Below are 16,993 nucleotides of genomic sequence, written 5' to 3'. Positions count from 1 at the left end.
TTGTACCTTTGATCCTTAGGGAGAGAACTAAAATTGGCATAGCCTGATGTCCAATCTTATTATGTATTTATTTGCATAATAAAATATTTGTTAAATAAATAAGTCTGTAGACATATGCCCCCCCCCTCCACCCCCCCCCCCCCCCGTGAAACAACAAACCCTTTGGTATGAATATGCTAAATAACAGTATATAAACCCCTCAAAAGGAATTTCTGTTTCACGGGTGGGGAGGGGTGATTCTGTAATGCGCTAGTTTCTATTACATGAAATGAGCTATTTTAACCCAAAATACAATTGAAAGTAATCTCTCTTTGTTTGACCAAATCATTTAAATGTAATATGAAATATACGTAAATGTTTACATTATTTAAAAAAAATAAATTTTATTATAATCAAAAAATGACTTTAAGTTAGGCGGCTAGACAATAATATCGTTCACAGTTCTTCTATATATTTTATGCTACATGTGTGCTGTAGAATTGTCAACTTAAATGGGTAACTACACTATTTATTTTTTAGGACATCAGTTTATATCGCAGATAAATGTTATGTACACCGAGCTAATGCCGTTCGCCTGTATGTACATGTGTACACATGCAACAACCATCACAGTGGGCTACAAGATTGACACGTACATTTACAGGTGTGTGTCACAGGTGAATCCGAAAGAACACCGTTGGTCATCCTAACAATGTCACGGTTGACGATCTTAGAGGATTCTTGACAAGTGCATGCAATTAATCATAGATTTGTGAGATTTTTACGGTTACCATTTTTACACCCAAGATTTTTTATTGCAGAAAAAATTCCAAAGGGCGTTTTGATAGATACATGTACAAAAATTACAAGTATATATTAGATATATCATTAACAGTGTGTCACTGTACACAAGTATCTAGTAGTTATCAACTAAAATGTAAAGCCTTTAATCAAAAGTAGCAGGGACGTATAAACTAGTATATACATGTATATATATACGTCCCCTGAAAGTAGCATATGGAATAATTCGTAAAAATTTCTTGTACAGTGTACTTTGCATTTGCTTATATATTTCTTAATATATATATACTTTCCAATTTTATTTGCATTGTATAGATCTTTTTCTTGTTCATTTCATGGCCATAATTGTAAAAATCGTATATATGGCCAAAGTCTTATTGTTATAAACATTACTAGGAATCAGTCAAAACCATGCATTTTTTTCATTTAAAATAAATGACTTCATCATAATTCATAAATATATGGACTCATTTCTTATTCTTTTAATCTAATCAATAAAAATATGCTTTAAAAACCCAAGACATGTTTTCCGGAGTTATTTGTATTTAACGTGATTGGTTCTGTGTTTTGTAATTTCCTGTGCCGTGTGCAAATTCATTTTCAAGTTCCGGTTATTACCAGTGTGGTTCGCACGTCTGTGAATAGGAGAAAGGTATTGGTAGATGAATGAATAAGTTTCTATGTTGAGAAAAACTTTATGTCTTTGAATTCATAACACACGTAAAATTCTTCAGGAGTTCTCTAATATGTAAACGGTGTGACCGTTGGACCGAGCGCAGATTTAACACAGTGCAGTTTGATTTTTGTAGAACAAAATGTATTTGAAACGCACACAATAGGATCCGCCTGCATGGTTGCCTACTCAAATCATTAGCCTAAGTTAAACTAAATGTCGCGTGCCCAGTCTACATTGTGACGTCTTATTTCAGACGTAAACCGTACCCGTTTTGTCTTCGGAATTAGCCGAAGAGAGTTGCGTTATTCCAAACTTTTTTTAAAATTTCTTCTTTCATTGTTTATCAATTTAATTCTTATAACTGCCTCGGTAATAAAATTGAATACTTGATTCGGTATCTAAGAGATCAGTTTCTTGATGTTAATGTTTTTATTTTCCATCTGATAATTTGATAAGACATACATAGAACTAGTCGTGTTTCTAGATTGAAGCACTGTTGAAACTTATCTGGTGTCATTTTTTATTTCTTTTAATTCAAATTACCTTCTATTGAAACACTGGAACATTTAAATCGAGGAAGGGGCAATAAAAATCGATAAGTACCAGTCAATCAATGATCGAACTAACTTTTTAAAAACAAAATGGCTGCCAATATGGCGGCGCCCAGGGCTGGAAGAAATTTTTTTTGGCCTTAGTACCCCTGATTCAACTTTCATTTTTCACTGATTTTCTTATATATACGTGTTACCATTAATCCTCGCTTCGCGAGGAGGGCTTCGCCCGCCTCTCGCTGCGCTCGGTATAACGTTAATGCATGAAAAAAAAAACGGCTAAACATATATATTAGACCAATAGCCATGGGAATTTCACTATCTGTTTACTTTCTCAGGTTTCTGAGTGAGAAATGATATTCTACATGTAAATTCATAATTTACATTATACAACTAACTACATATAACAATCATGTGAACGGGGTTCCTGTCTGTTAGATTATGCACTCGGGTCTGTGGGAATAGTTGTAAACGGAGGTATCAATATGTCCCGGTACATAGAATTACCGAATATGTCCCTGATATGTATTGTGGTTGAGTAGTGATAGTAATGTGTTCAGGTTTAAAAATTGATGTCACTGACACCCGCTTTTGCAGGTTCAGCAATTTGTAGTTAGCTGAATTTTCGATACAACTACCTGGACAATTTAATTAATTACGATGTATTAACAAGTATAACTTTAATGTATGAAAACATTGAAAAGAATTCAAGAGCAGGCAATTAATATACATTCTCTCCTCGTTTAATGGTACACTAGTCATTGCTTTTTTAACAAAATATAGAAATATATTTTGAGCAGCTGGAGATTGGATCTATTATGATTCTCAGTGGGTCATGACTATTCAATGTCATTTTTTACTGGTATATCAAGTAAGACATGCCAGCACTTATTAGATTTTAGTTTAACTTCATCTTGCATATACATGTAGCTATATATGTACTGGGTATATATGAATCGGATTATTGATGTAGTTATGTATACATTAGTTTCTTTTACATTGGTTATAGAGTTGTCTTTCGAGATGGCCAGGGGACAACAGAAAATTCAGTCTCAACAGAAGAATGCTGAAAAGGCGGCCAAGCTAAAGAAAGCTCAGAGTCATGATCAAAAGAAAGCAGCCCAAGCAGCCCTGACATATAAATGCACTGTTTGTATGGTAAACACTTTCTCTATCCCTGTGTAGCTGATTTAAGGAATCTAGAGGCTTGCATGAGGTTAAAGTGGTTAGCAAACCTTATGTGAGCTTTCTGAGCTATCCTCTCTCCTTAATCTATAACAAGAATATGAAATAGATATTGCACACTAACTACCCTTTTGATATACCAAATTGCACTAAATTTTATTGCAATGTAAAGGAATTGGAAATTTTTCATTTAAAAAAAGAGTAAATTAACTACTAATATATATTGGCATGAAAGTCATCTTGACACAAGATATTTTTAATTATGTATATAATTTACAATAGCGAAGCTTATAATAAGGCCACAATAATACACTGACCTCACAGTTTGATATTTATCACAACATTCAGATATTATTCTAAAAAGCAAGTTAAAATATGCAACTGATAGTACATTTAATACTGCCATTTTGATGTTTACAGTCACAGATGCCTGACCCCAAGACATATAAGCAGCATTTTGAGAGCAAACATCCCAAGAGTCCTCTACCTGACTGTCTAAAAGACGCATAAAACATCTAGAAGAGGCAAGTCCCTAGTAGGAGTTTAATAATATGTGTGTTTCCTATTTCATTAAATTTTAAAGTAGGGTAGGAAGGTCAGTTTTTTTTTGTTTTTTTTTAAAATGAGCTTTTAAGTTCTCCCCTTTCCTAGCATATGATTTTTCTATACATTAAAAATTGTATGTTACAGGTGGAGGAATTGTGGTTATTGGCAACTGTTACAGAATTAAAGCTTTCTTAAAATAATCTAAGTTTATTTTGTATGTATACAAAGATTTTATTTTCATGTAAATAGAACAATATAAATATGACAGCGACAATAGATTTACAGTGTGTAATACCCATCACCACAACGTACTGACATAACAGTACATGTAGGTGTTGAATTCAGAAACAGAGAAAATTCTGGCTGATCAGACGATAGCCTTAAAATTAAATCTTTTCAATAAGTTTTTAAAAAAATGAATACATAGGTAATGGTTTAAAACTGATTTTAATAATTTTATTTGCAATTGAACTGCAGCATTTTAATTATATTTATGATGTGAAAGATTGTAAGGCCTATTCAAAGACTTACGATGTCCGCATCTCCACACACAGAAAAAAAAATTTGCCTCTGTCTTTATCATGTACATCTTTATATTAATTTATAACACATCCCTCCCTGAGAAAATATTTACTGCATTGATAATTTAGCTAAAATACCCCAGGATAACTTTTATCCATGCTGTCAAACTGCACTTAGAAATCTTTACAACGTTTTGATAAGTGGTTTATATTGAGTTGTTAAAAACGTTTCTTCAACTCTGATTTGTAAAGACTCTATTGTTTGGTAATCTGGATTTGGAATAAAAAGTGTTTGGGTCAGCGCATAAAAAAAATAGGGTAGGTCGCAGAGTTCTTGAAATCTTTCGGTCCTGTCGGCAAGACCGATAAAAATAACCAAGGACCGATTACTTGAGGTTGCCTGTCAGTCCAAATGACCGGTAGATATCATATGGACAGAGTAACTTGCGAAAATATAACTAATTTTCATACTCACTGAGGAGATCCGAACGCATACGATAAATCTAGAGCAGTTTTTCGCGGTTTTTCTCGCTCTCTATAGACTTTATTATACATTTTCGGAACACCTCAGTAATTATTACTTCCGTTGCTTTCGATAAGTTTAGCGAGTATTTCGTACATATTGATACGGTGTGTTTATAATGCAGCTAACAGATGTAGTCAGACAATAGGAATAAGTCTTTCAATCATTTTCCAACCTAGATGTCGTCAGAAATCATGGGAGAAATTGGAGAACTTGTTTTAAACATAGCGTGAACTGAGGGCCCCCTATAAATCCAAGATGGCGAGTGTTGTCTCGTTACGTTTTTTCAATGTACATTGCATACACCGAAACAGGGTTTTCAGTGAATGTTTTTATTGCAATACACAGAAATACACACAAAAATCCCAATGTAATCATTTAAACATTTTTTCGGGAAATAAGAACTCCGCTATCTGACAACCGAGCCCTAGTTACATATGAGATGTGCAGAAAGAGAACGAGAAAGAGAACAAGAAGAAAGTTGATAATGAGAGAGGGAAGGAAAAAAAATTATTGATGACGTGATAAATAAGAATGTTGTCAGGAGCCAGAATGGGAAAATTAGGAGAAATCAGAATAATTAAGGTAAAAATGAGAGAAATTATAAGGCAAATATACTTGTAGTTTTTCATCTTTCTATTGAAAATGTTTGGACTGATAGAAATCAGTCTGGACTGACAAACTTCTGATGGTTGTCAGTCCAAATGACTGACAGCGGAAAAAAGATTTCAAGAACTCTGAGGTCGGGAAACTGGAAACGCACATTTTTTTTTTTTTTTTTGGGCCAGAGTTAATTGATAAAATCAACAATGCATAAAATGAAGCCTCAATAAATAAAAATATTAGAAAGAATGTGCATGCTTTGGATTCAGTATTGAGTAATTTAAGTAAACAATGCTTATAATGTTATGATAAAACCTACTGCAGCACAGAAAACCATGTATTGAATATTTCATAATCTTTTATAAATTTATGTATTTTCATAAGTTGTCAATATTTGCGTAAAAATGACTCCCTTTAAGCCTTGTTACATGTTTGTATAGATATGTACATGTAGTATGTTCGATGTATGTCTTGTAATTTACATTTATATTTTGATTTACTCTTTTCACTTTTCCGTTTTACAGATAACTGTATAAGACTTCAAGAATTTCCCATTTCTTTTGAGCTGACAGAAGAAACGTGTTCATATTATGAAGGAAAAAAATCTGGTTTCTCTCCAATTGTTCATGAAAACTAACAGCATTCATTTCATTTCTTTAAATTTCAAAATGGTGGGGGACATCTGTGTTATTGGAACATTTTTATGTCAGTGATGCATTTTTAGAACTCCATGTTGATGTAAAAATTGGTTGTGATGTCAACTTTGTCACAATTTTGGAAATGTTTGCATTTTGATATTTTCAGCAATTATAGAATATTCAGTATTCAACATATGTCACCTGTGAATTTGCACCGTATTTTTTTTTAAAGTTCAAATACTTATTTCATTGGAATGCTTTTAATTTGTTTCTTAAAAGTGTATGTACATGATTGTATTTTTGATACCCCAACAAGTTGTAATATCAGGGAAATAAAGTTTGTATTTAACCCTGTTCATTATCATGTAGATATTTAAGGTCGTTTGTAAATCCCTCATTTGAGTTTCTTGATGGAAAACACTTTGCCAAGAACATCATATAATGAACTGGTTTATTCCTTTTATTTGATGTAGTTATACAATGTTAAGGGGTCATCTCATTGGCTTTTTATTATTTATACTTAAATTTTGTGTATCTACTAGGAAAATGTTCACAGAAATTTCTGAATAAATTGTTTTATAAAACATACTTTTGTTAATTTCTCATTTCTCTCTGTCTTGTATTGTAAGGCTACTTGATAATGATATCTGCTGAAAAAAAATCTTTTGGAGAGAAGCTTGCATTCTCTCAGGAACTTAAAATGAATTCTATCAATCTGTCATAAATATTGTGAAGTAAAAACTTTAAGTCGCCAGGTCCCAAGACAGCTAGTACATGAATCAAAAATATATTTTGGATTTATTTTAAGTTTTAGCAATTTGTCAGCAACAAGCCAAACATACATGTACACAACAAATAACAAATATTTCTTCTAATTAAATCTTGCATGTTCAAAAGATAAATGTGAACTTAACAAATAGTGTACAATTGTGAATATCTGTTTATTATCGGTTAATGGTCGGATGGCCAGATTTCACTATATTAAAGCAATTTGAACATGTTGAATGCGTGCTGTAACAATCGCTGAAGGACAAGTATAACAGAATAAATAAATTTCACAACAAAACAAGAAATATAAACACATTATTTAAACTGAGAAAGGAGTTGGCACAAATAGCAGATATGCGGATCACATTTTCTCAAAGCATCATCTATAGTGACGTAAGATAACCATGTACCACATATAGTTGGCGCTATACCGGAAATTAACGCAAGACTGGCCGCCAAGCTTCCCTCTAGGTAATATCTGAAACGTTGACATCACGTTTCTTTTATTCAGAATCAGTTTTCTACAGAATTATTTATAACTACGATTTTCTTTAACAAATGGCGTACCTATATTGTTTAAAGACTTTTTTTTTTAAAAATCTTTATAGTTTGTTTGCCTTTATATCAATGTCTTTTTTATTACCATATATATGCAATACCATGTGAATTATTCTAAATGTGTGCACTAAAAATAATTTCGGATATTCAGATTTAGACCTTTGCACCGGACCCTATATATGGTCCACCAAAATTAACTGCAACCTCTTTTGTAAATACTTTCTTGTCCGATAGGTTATGCAATATGGGTAAATTTTTAGTTGAATATTCTACGACTATGCAACTAATTTGTTGACTTCAAGCGATCACAGTTTCTGATATTATTTTTATGTTTAGTCTTCCGTAACTCCTCTCTCTTTTAGCTCTGTTTCAAGGCGATCAAGATATCCCGGGTCCGGATAACCAAATCTGCATTTTAAAATAAAAACCCAACAATTTTACATGTTCGTTATTATAATATAGAAAAATAAAACAATAATTATTTACGACTAAAGTACTAAAAGCCACAGAAGATTTCGACATAAAGTCCAAACTGCATGAGTCTAAAATTGTTATTATTATTATGTGAACATAAACATCTTATATTTTCAAAGCGTATTTTATTTGAAAAAAAGAGAAGAAATCGTAAATGCATTTGTGTATGCTTAGAAGAATCTTGGCCATAACAGTATTCTTTAAAAAAAAAAAAATAAAACAAGTGTACATACATGTATATTGTATAAATATCTACCTATTTGATTTTGATTGAACAGTATACATTTGCTTAGATTGTATACAGAACGTTTCAGAAATGTTGTCCGTCCTCCTTTATCTTTACATTTTACCCGACCCGGAATTTTAATGTAGACCTTCGAAACTCGCTCTTCCAATATACATGTACATGTAGTGCGACATACTTGCTTATCCCTCGACCATCAAGGCAGGGAAAGAAACCTTTCAATTTGGACACGCTTTGTATACTACACGATTTTTGAGATGGTTTTTGAGATGTAAGAAGATAATGTATATGTATTTTAATGCTTTACATGTTTGACCAATATACAACTTCAGTTGTTAAGCTATACCTCAAGTACCAGAAAATTAACCGATTTGAGATTGATTTCGAACCACCTACCTTTGTGGTCCGCCCTGGACGTTGGTCTTGTGATGGATGTCGTTCCAAGTGACACAGTCGTCTCTGCCAGTCGTTCTTGACCGCCCGACGGTAAACGTCAGCTTCCGGTCGAATGCCTTTTGAAGTAACCGGAGACATTTCTGGCCCTTTTCGGAATTTGGAAGATAGGCATCACGAGATGCTCCTTTAAATGGTTTACCAGGATGTGGATGTTCTTCCTGTGAATAGAAAATACTATTATAGTAGTTTTTCATTCATAATTTTCACAACAATGCAGATAGCTAAATGCCAACACTGGTACTAGCACCCCATAATAATACCAAAACAAAACTTACTGTCTGGATCCCGTCTGGTATGTCGTATTCAATTACAATAACACCCTCATTTCTGTGTCCAGGTAGGTGGGTACCTTCTACAGTCCGATATGACATGATTCCTGGTGGCATGGTTCCATGGACTTCACCATAAACCATGTTGCATATTGGACACACTGGCTTTTCTTTCGCAAAATACCCTTCAATACATTTTTCGCAAAACACATGCTTACATTTATCCAAAGTTTTTGCACAAACTAGATCTTTCCTGTGTTCCATTTGACAAATAACACAAAAGAAGACTGGATCAGCTTTCTTGGCTGCAAGTTCCTCGTCGTACTTTGCCACTACCACGGGTTCGCCTCTCTGCACCGGGCGCTTGCCCTGTGGCCGGGTGACAGGTCGTTTAACACTGAAGTTCTGGAAGTCCAGGCGACCCCCTGCGTCATCACTATCACTGGAGAGGGAGCGGACCAAAGGGGGCCGTTCAGGATCGACGTACTCTTCCACCTCATCACTGAATTTCACCGAGCGAGTGTTCGAACTGTCTGAAGTTTTCATATTCACAGATTTTAGGAAATCGTTTTCAGATATCTTCGCCACTTCTTTTTGGAGCATATGTACTGGAACCAGTGGTTTTAATGCAGTAACACAACCAGCGGCAGATGCTTCTTGGTTTGTTAGAATCGGATTTGAAATTTGATCGTCTTCTGAAAAATATTGGTGATTCTCTAAAACATTTCCATTTGAGAGAGGTACATCATTCTCTTTCTTTTTCTGGACCGGTGTGTGTTCTTCCAGATGGTTGAGTTTGGCTGAACTGTCCTGTGAATCACTGAGATTATCAAAAGAACTTTGATCTACATGTACATGGCGTTCTTGTGAAGCCGTTTCTCCATACGGTGGATGGTGAGATGTGTTATTCAACATGGCGTTTCCATTGTTTCTATATGAAGGTTCTTCTTCTCCTTCAGAATTACTAACACTATCAGGGATACTTTCATTCATCTCTTTTATTGTTTGTAGAATCTGCAACTGTATGTTTTGGTCAATTGTAACGAGATGAAACAGATTCAAAGACGAAGACTCCGTGTCATGGTCGAGATAAATCGTGTATAGAACTGGTAAGATAATGTTCACTTGAAATGGGGGTTCTGTGAAAAAGAAACAGACATATCATACACAAAATTTAAAGCCAATGATTATTTTAAAAAAAATCAATATCAGAGGTGAGAAAGGGGGGAAAGGTAAAAGAAATCTGAATTACCAATTCCTAAGGGAATGGCAATGCTATGAGCACCAAGTTCAGTGGCTTTCTGGAATGCACATAGAAGTATAGCACGAACTTCTAGGAGATGTTCACTCAAATCACCCTCTGGTACAACGACCAACAGAATTGATTTACAATTTAATTTCCCACCATTGCAAGTGAAAACGTCACCAGGGGAGGTAACTGGATGTTGTTCCATCAGCGTGTCTCGTTCTGTGACGTAAATATTTCCCGCCAAAGACGACATGGCTTGGCTGAGCCGATCTCTGGAGCCCCATTTTGTGTCGACGAAGCAAAGTACGACATCTACTTGGTTTTTGGCATTTTCATTCTGAAGAACATCCACCGTTAGTGTTTTATTTGTACCGGAGTGACCCGTATGTTGCGATGCTGTGTTTCCCATTTCCCAGGCTGATTTCTGTTTGGAAGGAAGCTATGGGGATGTCAACCTCTGCAGATAAAGATACACCACAGGAAATGCACATTGTATTCTTATTCTTGATCAAAAAATGTCGGAACAAACAAAGAGCAGTAAGTGTACGTCACTATATAGCTAAACTGAATGATAAACGTTTAGCAGTTAATGAATAACAAAACGTTTGACCGTAAAATCTAAATGAACAAAGGGCATTTTTTAAATTTGTTATTCCTCACAATATAGAATACAATTTTGATCATAACTTGCAAATATAACAAACATTTCTTAAGCTAGTCTTAAAATGGTTTCTCGTCAACACTTGATTACATATACACCGTTGAGCTAATTTAAAATCAATATTTTATTCATTCTCTGTCCGTCTGTCTGTCTGTCTGTCTGTCTGTCTGTCTGTCTGTCTCTCTCTCTCTCTCTGTCTCTCTCTCTCTCTCTCTCTCTCTCTCTCTCTCTCTCTCTCTCTCTCAAACACAATCACAATATTTGGCAAAGACCCTTGTATACCGTCATTAAACGATGGGTTAACAAGCAGATGAGATCAAACAATTAAATAATCTTATTTTGTATTGTGACATGAAAAAGAATCAACTCACCTACCGCCAGAATCCATAGAGATTTTAAGAAATACTCATTCATTGTATGTTACTTACGCAATCAGGTGTAAAGCAAAATTTTCAGAAAATCCATGGCTGATTCACTCAGCAAATCGAAAGTAAAGTGGAAATCCCAACCATAAAGCTAGAATAACGTTAAAGCTACGTGAGTTATTTCCCGTTAATTTAATAAACATTTGATAAGAGCAAATAAGATATGCACGTCGAGAATTATTGTTTCCTATACATTTTTATTTTCCACACCAGCGTCGTGTAAAAATTAAACAGCTATATATAAATATTATATACATATTATACTTACATGTACTTATGTTATACATAAATACAGAAACGGAAGGAAGACTTTTTTCTGTATACTCACATCTAGCGAGTATTTTGTCATCTATTTTTACAAAATTTCAACCCTCTCAGTTTGTATAGAGCCATGAGTCCCAATCGGATCTACAACATCTTATTCCAGTTTTAAATCAAATCATTAATCGGTCGAAACCTTCAGCAATCTAAGAAAACCGACTGCAAGAAATAATCATTTCATGATGTCGGACTCAAAATTCTATACAATGGCTTGGCTACAAGTATTTCTTTCATCTTGACTAACGTACATTTATATACGGATTTCTAATACATTAATAATAATTTAGTTACTTTAACTTCTTAATCATTACGATCAATTTATTAATTTGTTAAGAAAGATGTAAATAGAAACAAAAAAAAAAATTTTCTTTGGTGATTTAAACGGGCTATGAAGGTATATAAAGCGTTCATTGCAGAAAAAAAACAACATATCCAGCTAACGCGGATTATGCATTTTTTTCTGTTATGCCGCTAATTTCGTACCGCATGAATCACCAAAGAAATCATTTATTAGTAAGAATTATTCAATTATTCACATATAACTGTTTTTTTTTAAAGATGCGGTATCAGTTCTATCAGTATTGTATTGTATAGTTTATTTGCTATAATTCTTAAAGAGTTATAAGCAGTTGTAACGTATGTACATAACTATAAACATATTTATACACTTTATCTAAGCAAAAGTACACGTCACTACTAGTTCAACGTAATGCAATATTCTATAAAAAAAAAATAATATTCATACATATACATTCACAGGAGGAGAGACCCTATGAATCAATAAATCAAATAGTTATGTAAATAATGATAATATATTTATTGGATGTACAACTAGTCTGACATTCCCATTCTTTTTACCTGCCTCACGCAGATACATTGCGATATTGCACAATTGTTTGCGATTGAATGGCAAGGAGTTGAACTAACTTAAACATTGAAGGACGAGTTCAGTAATATTTTTTTTAAAAAATACAATACACGTAGACATTTATAAAAAGGACAGATAGGTATAAAATGGAATTCATCCTTAACTTCACTTGAAGTACGATATTTGCAGATATATATACGCATCGATCTGACAGTTTCATTATAACGGCCTTACTCAACCAAAAGCATATGCGATGACAATCTATATTTTGTTAAAAAGACAACAAAGTTTCCGGAATATTTTTACGCAAATAAAATTGTAAGGAAAAAGTGTCAGGCAGATACTTGTACAATCAATATACATATAGAGGATGACTAGAAAGATGCGTCTCTTTCCTGCACAGGGGCCAAGCCCATTTTAACATTAATTTCAATGTAACCATAAATAAAGAAAGGGGTCGAACTCTGACCCAGATAAAAAACTACCAGCTCGCTTCAAAAGCCTAATAAATCAATTATTTTTTACAACACTTGCAATATGCGTGTATTTTTCAGAAAAATAATGTCTAAGATACACTCATGCCGAATTTCAAGTTGATGGGTCTTAAAATAGCGAAGATATACGTCATTATTCTCTCGAATTCGCCAGTTTATTTTTACTAGGACATTTACCGGTCCAGGGCTCACGATGGGATTTTGCCTCTGACAACAGCAGTATTGCAACAAGTCGAGAAACATTCGCACTAATCTTTTAAAATCTCACATCAAATGCACTCTACTTACATCCTTAAATTCCGATAAAATTCCGTAAATACTCTCAAAACTGAACTTTTATTCTGCAGCCACATTGACTTCTGACAGGGCCAGCCATTTTGACGTCTTCGTGAAATACTGATTCTGATTGGACCATCAGGAATATTAACCAATGAAATTGAGTTTAACATTTTCTATCACAATGGCCGGTCTGGTCAGAAGTTGATGTGGCTGCAGAATAAAAGTTCAGTTTGGAGAGTATTTACGGAGTTTTATCGGAATTTAAGGATGTAAGTAGCGTGCATTTGATGTGAGATTTTAAAAGATTAGTGCGAATGTTTCTCGACTTGTTGCAATACTGCTGTTGTCAGAGGCAAAATCCCATCGTGAGCCCTGGACCGGTAAATGTCCAATTTAACGTTAAAACGGGCTTGGCCCCTGTGCTTTCCTGTATGAAAAAAACCCCAGACAACTTCTGCTTTACAATTTTCAAAGAAAAACATTAGTGTTAGCCACATTCTGTGAAAGCCAGACTTGTGCATACCCAGAGACACTATTTATTCTCTAACATTAAAACACCATGTATTTGATATAAACTGAGAGACCATTTTTTCATAAATATTACATATTTTATATACAATTTTCTGTTTTAATCAGTTTCAGCCAATACTTAAAGATGCGCAGTTTACGTATAATACTTATACATGTAGGTAGACGACCTAACTCTGAATAAACCATGAAGTTTGACGTAAATTTTTTATCTTTCAAAATTCTTTTCCAAAAGTTTGTGTGAACTCGTTCTACTTAATCACCAGAATGAAAACCCCATGTGTCGGAGACATAGTTACGTGTTAGAACACTAGATACATAGTTATGTAAAAAAAAATGCATAATTAAGTCTCAACATTTAAATCAGTTTCATTATATACACACTTTCAGAATACCAAACACATTTCCTACCCTGCATTGCAATTGTTTTCTGTGTAATATTAAAATTCCTATTAAAATTAAGGTTGATTCCTAAATAATTGAAACAATTAACAACCTCAACATGCTTTCGGTCATACGTTCATACATCATTTTTACACATTCTGGCCGCATCTCGAAAAACAACTATTTTTGTTTTATCAGTTTTATCACCAATATTCTTTACTAAATTGATACAGATGATTCAACATACTCTGTAGACTCTCTCGTGAATTAGCTATTAACACAGTGTCATCAGCGTAGATTAAAAAAAGTGAAAGGTTTGTAAAGTCAACAACTTTTTGATAACCGATGCTAAGATATGATAACTTTAATACTGAAAGTGTTCACATGTGAAGGCTGTCTTAGCAATCAGCATCTATGCTTTCCACACATCACGTAAAGCAAATTAAGCTTCTTTATCCGCTTATTCTTTGACAATGCATGTCTGTGTTTTTATGGCGACAACGTGTTAACATTGCATTACCCCCCCCCCCCTCCCTTTTTGAACCTTCCAATGCATGCTTACACCCAGATTAATCTTTCTTTTTGATTAAATGAATCATAACGGGTGTTGCTAAAACGCGGAACGGAAAATGGAACGGAAAACCGAACGGAACGGAAAAGGGAAAAATACTATGTTTATCGCTTAAATATTGTATAGTTGGACACAAACTATTTACTTTGTATTATTTATTAATATTTTATGAATGGTTATCATCAAAAGGTTGCTTGATTATTTAATATCATTCTAATTAAATCATTGCATTCAACTTGCTTAATAAAGTACGAAACGGAAAAATAAAACGTATAGTCACACATTGTAACTAAATAATCTATTATAATAATTTTTTTGAATTAATTGTTGGAATAATAGTGTAGGGCAGTTGATTAAAACTTTTTTTGGGTGTTTATATGACTTTCTTTGGAATTTAAACTTATCTTAAAAATTCAAACATGATGTACTCTCATTCACATTGTGACCCATACTATCTTAAAGATTTAAATTGCCTTATTGTTATCAAAAACGTGACCGACGAACACCATCCACTACCATTGTTGCAAGGTTTTGCTCAGAGATATAAATAACATTTATAAATAACATGAATTCAGGGTGCGGGGCTTAGGTACATCATTACATGGGCTGCCACACAGCGATGAGGAAATATATTGCCTAAGCAGAAGCTGAAATATAAAAAAAAATCAAATCGATTCTTTCTAACTAAGCTTGCACAAAGTAAATTTCCTATTGAACCAAGCTAGGTTAGCGCTTTTCAGTACTTTGATTCTAATATCGGCGTTCGTTGTTTATATCTTCCATCGTTTTAGATTACTTATTCCTAGTATTTTAGGTGGGACAGAATCTTTTCGTTAACCTACGTGATTGTACATTCCTGCAACTTAATCCGAATAGAGAGCTGGATATGTTGTTTTGTTTGCTAAACTGTGACTAGTGGTCAAAGCAAGTAATATGTTAAGTTTGATAAAATCATACATTTTCAATAAATAAACTTTAATATGGATAACATTTTAACAATATTAAAAAAAACTTAAAGTGTGTCGTTTTAAAGCTTGTTTAACACATCCATCAAGTAATTAACATTATATTTTTATATATATTATATTATATTATTATATATTATTATTAATAATATTATTATATTTTTAACATTATATCCATTCCGTTCCGCATTTTAGCAACACCCAATCATATCATACTAAAATATCAAATTTTGAAGAAATACAAGCAATAAAAATTTAAGGTTTTATTGTATTTTATTTATTTTACACATATGAGAAAACAAATCGACATCGTATAGATTACATGATATTCTTATAACTTATAGACTTATAAAATGTTTTTCCTTAGGAAGTGGAGTCTTAAATTGTATTACATAACACATAAAAATTACATAAAAAATTACATAACTTAGATCTGATGGGATAATATCTCAATAATTAGTTAATACACCAATTGTTAAAAATTATTATAAATACTCATGCTGAAACTAGAATGATAATTTTTGTTTTGATCAAATCAGGTCCTAAACCTAATACACGTAACTGTACTTTTACACAATTGTGGCAAATACACACCGGTTTAAGAAGTAAAGGGGGGTATTTATCCCCGGCTAATACACATAGTATCCTCAATTCTTTTTTTTTCCTGTTTCACATAATTCCTCATAAGGCCCATAAAAAAATTGTGTATAGGGTAACGCTGATGAAAAAATTAGGTTAGGTAGGTAGGGATTTTTTTTAATTTTATCATATTTTTTATGCATGAATCCTAAGAGTGTTTGTTTGTGTCATATCTAAAAATGAGGTTTAAATAGAAATAATATAAAATATCACAATCTGATAAAAACAGACATCTAAAAATGGTAGGATCGGGACATTTTTGTAGGTTAGGTAGGGTTACCCTAAACACACAACTTTTTTTTTAAGGCCTAATCATCAGCAAGATATTACATTATGTAACATTTATTTGTAGGCAAGATCATGTCATTACACGGATGCTCTTTTGAATTACATAGAACAGTTTGGCTGTCGCTAGGATACAAGTTTTCATATTCAAGATTAGATTGGTGAATGTAGATTTTAAGTTTCGAATCTCGTGTCTCAAATAAGCCCTCTGGGCTTACTTAGGATAAGAACATGCCTGGCCCGAGCATTCTATATAAACTGCGTGCGTTTTGATTGATTTGACACGATGTGCAACTTCAGTATTTGATCTAATCATGACTGCTGCCATGTCATAGATCTGACCACGTTCGATCAAAGATAAATTGAGCCACCAAACACATTTTTGGTGTAATTGCATTGAAATTGTGGATACCTCTATGTTTTCAACATATTCAAAACCAATTTTCACGAGGTTCGAAATCGTTTACTACCAAATGATATTTGCTCCTGCTATCTACAATTTTATATGCCATTATTGCGACAAAATAAGTCC

At 33.4% G+C, this 16,993-nt stretch overlaps 1 protein-coding gene across 2 annotated transcripts; it reads right to left on the bottom strand.

Annotated features, from left to right (window-relative positions):
• Positions 1 to 7,654: 7,654 nt before the first annotated feature.
• On the bottom strand, positions 7,655 to 11,311 carry LOC128190391 (uncharacterized). 2 transcript variants are annotated; one of them, XM_052862438.1, is made up of 5 exons: positions 11,131 to 11,311; positions 10,045 to 10,498; positions 8,799 to 9,931; positions 8,464 to 8,681; positions 7,655 to 7,757 (listed from the first exon to the last, which is right to left on the bottom strand). In XM_052862438.1, the coding sequence occupies exons 2-5, from the start codon at positions 10,448 to 10,450 to the stop codon at positions 7,682 to 7,684; spliced, it is 1,833 nt and encodes a 610-aa protein (XP_052718398.1). In that variant the 5' UTR covers positions 10,451 to 10,498; positions 11,131 to 11,311; the 3' UTR covers positions 7,655 to 7,681. The 2 variants fall into 2 exon arrangements, with proteins under 2 accessions (XP_052718398.1, XP_052718389.1); XM_052862429.1 differs by having other exon boundaries at positions 11,074 to 11,202.
• Between the last annotated feature and the right edge of the window lie 5,682 nt (positions 11,312 to 16,993).

Source organism: Crassostrea angulata, chromosome 1 (assembly GCF_025612915.1).
Source record: "Crassostrea angulata isolate pt1a10 chromosome 1, ASM2561291v2, whole genome shotgun sequence".
Taxonomy (NCBI): Eukaryota; Metazoa; Mollusca; class Bivalvia; order Ostreida; family Ostreidae; genus Magallana; species Magallana angulata.
This window is presented reverse-complemented; position numbering and strand designations above follow the sequence as displayed.

What these genes read in the sequence shown, in the direction of transcription:
- LOC128190391 (XM_052862438.1), bottom strand. Translation starts at nt 10,450, where the DNA reads ATGGGAAACACAGCATCGCAACATACGGGTCACTCCGGTACAAATAAA. An exon ending in TGCCATTCCCTTAGGAATTG is followed by an intron (nt 9,932 to 10,044) that starts GTAATTCAGATT and finishes TCTTTTTCACAG; the next exon opens with AACCCCCATTTCAAGTGAAC. An exon ending in TACCAGACGGGATCCAGACA is followed by an intron (nt 8,682 to 8,798) that starts GTAAGTTTTGTT and finishes TTCTATTCACAG; the next exon opens with GAAGAACATCCACATCCTGG.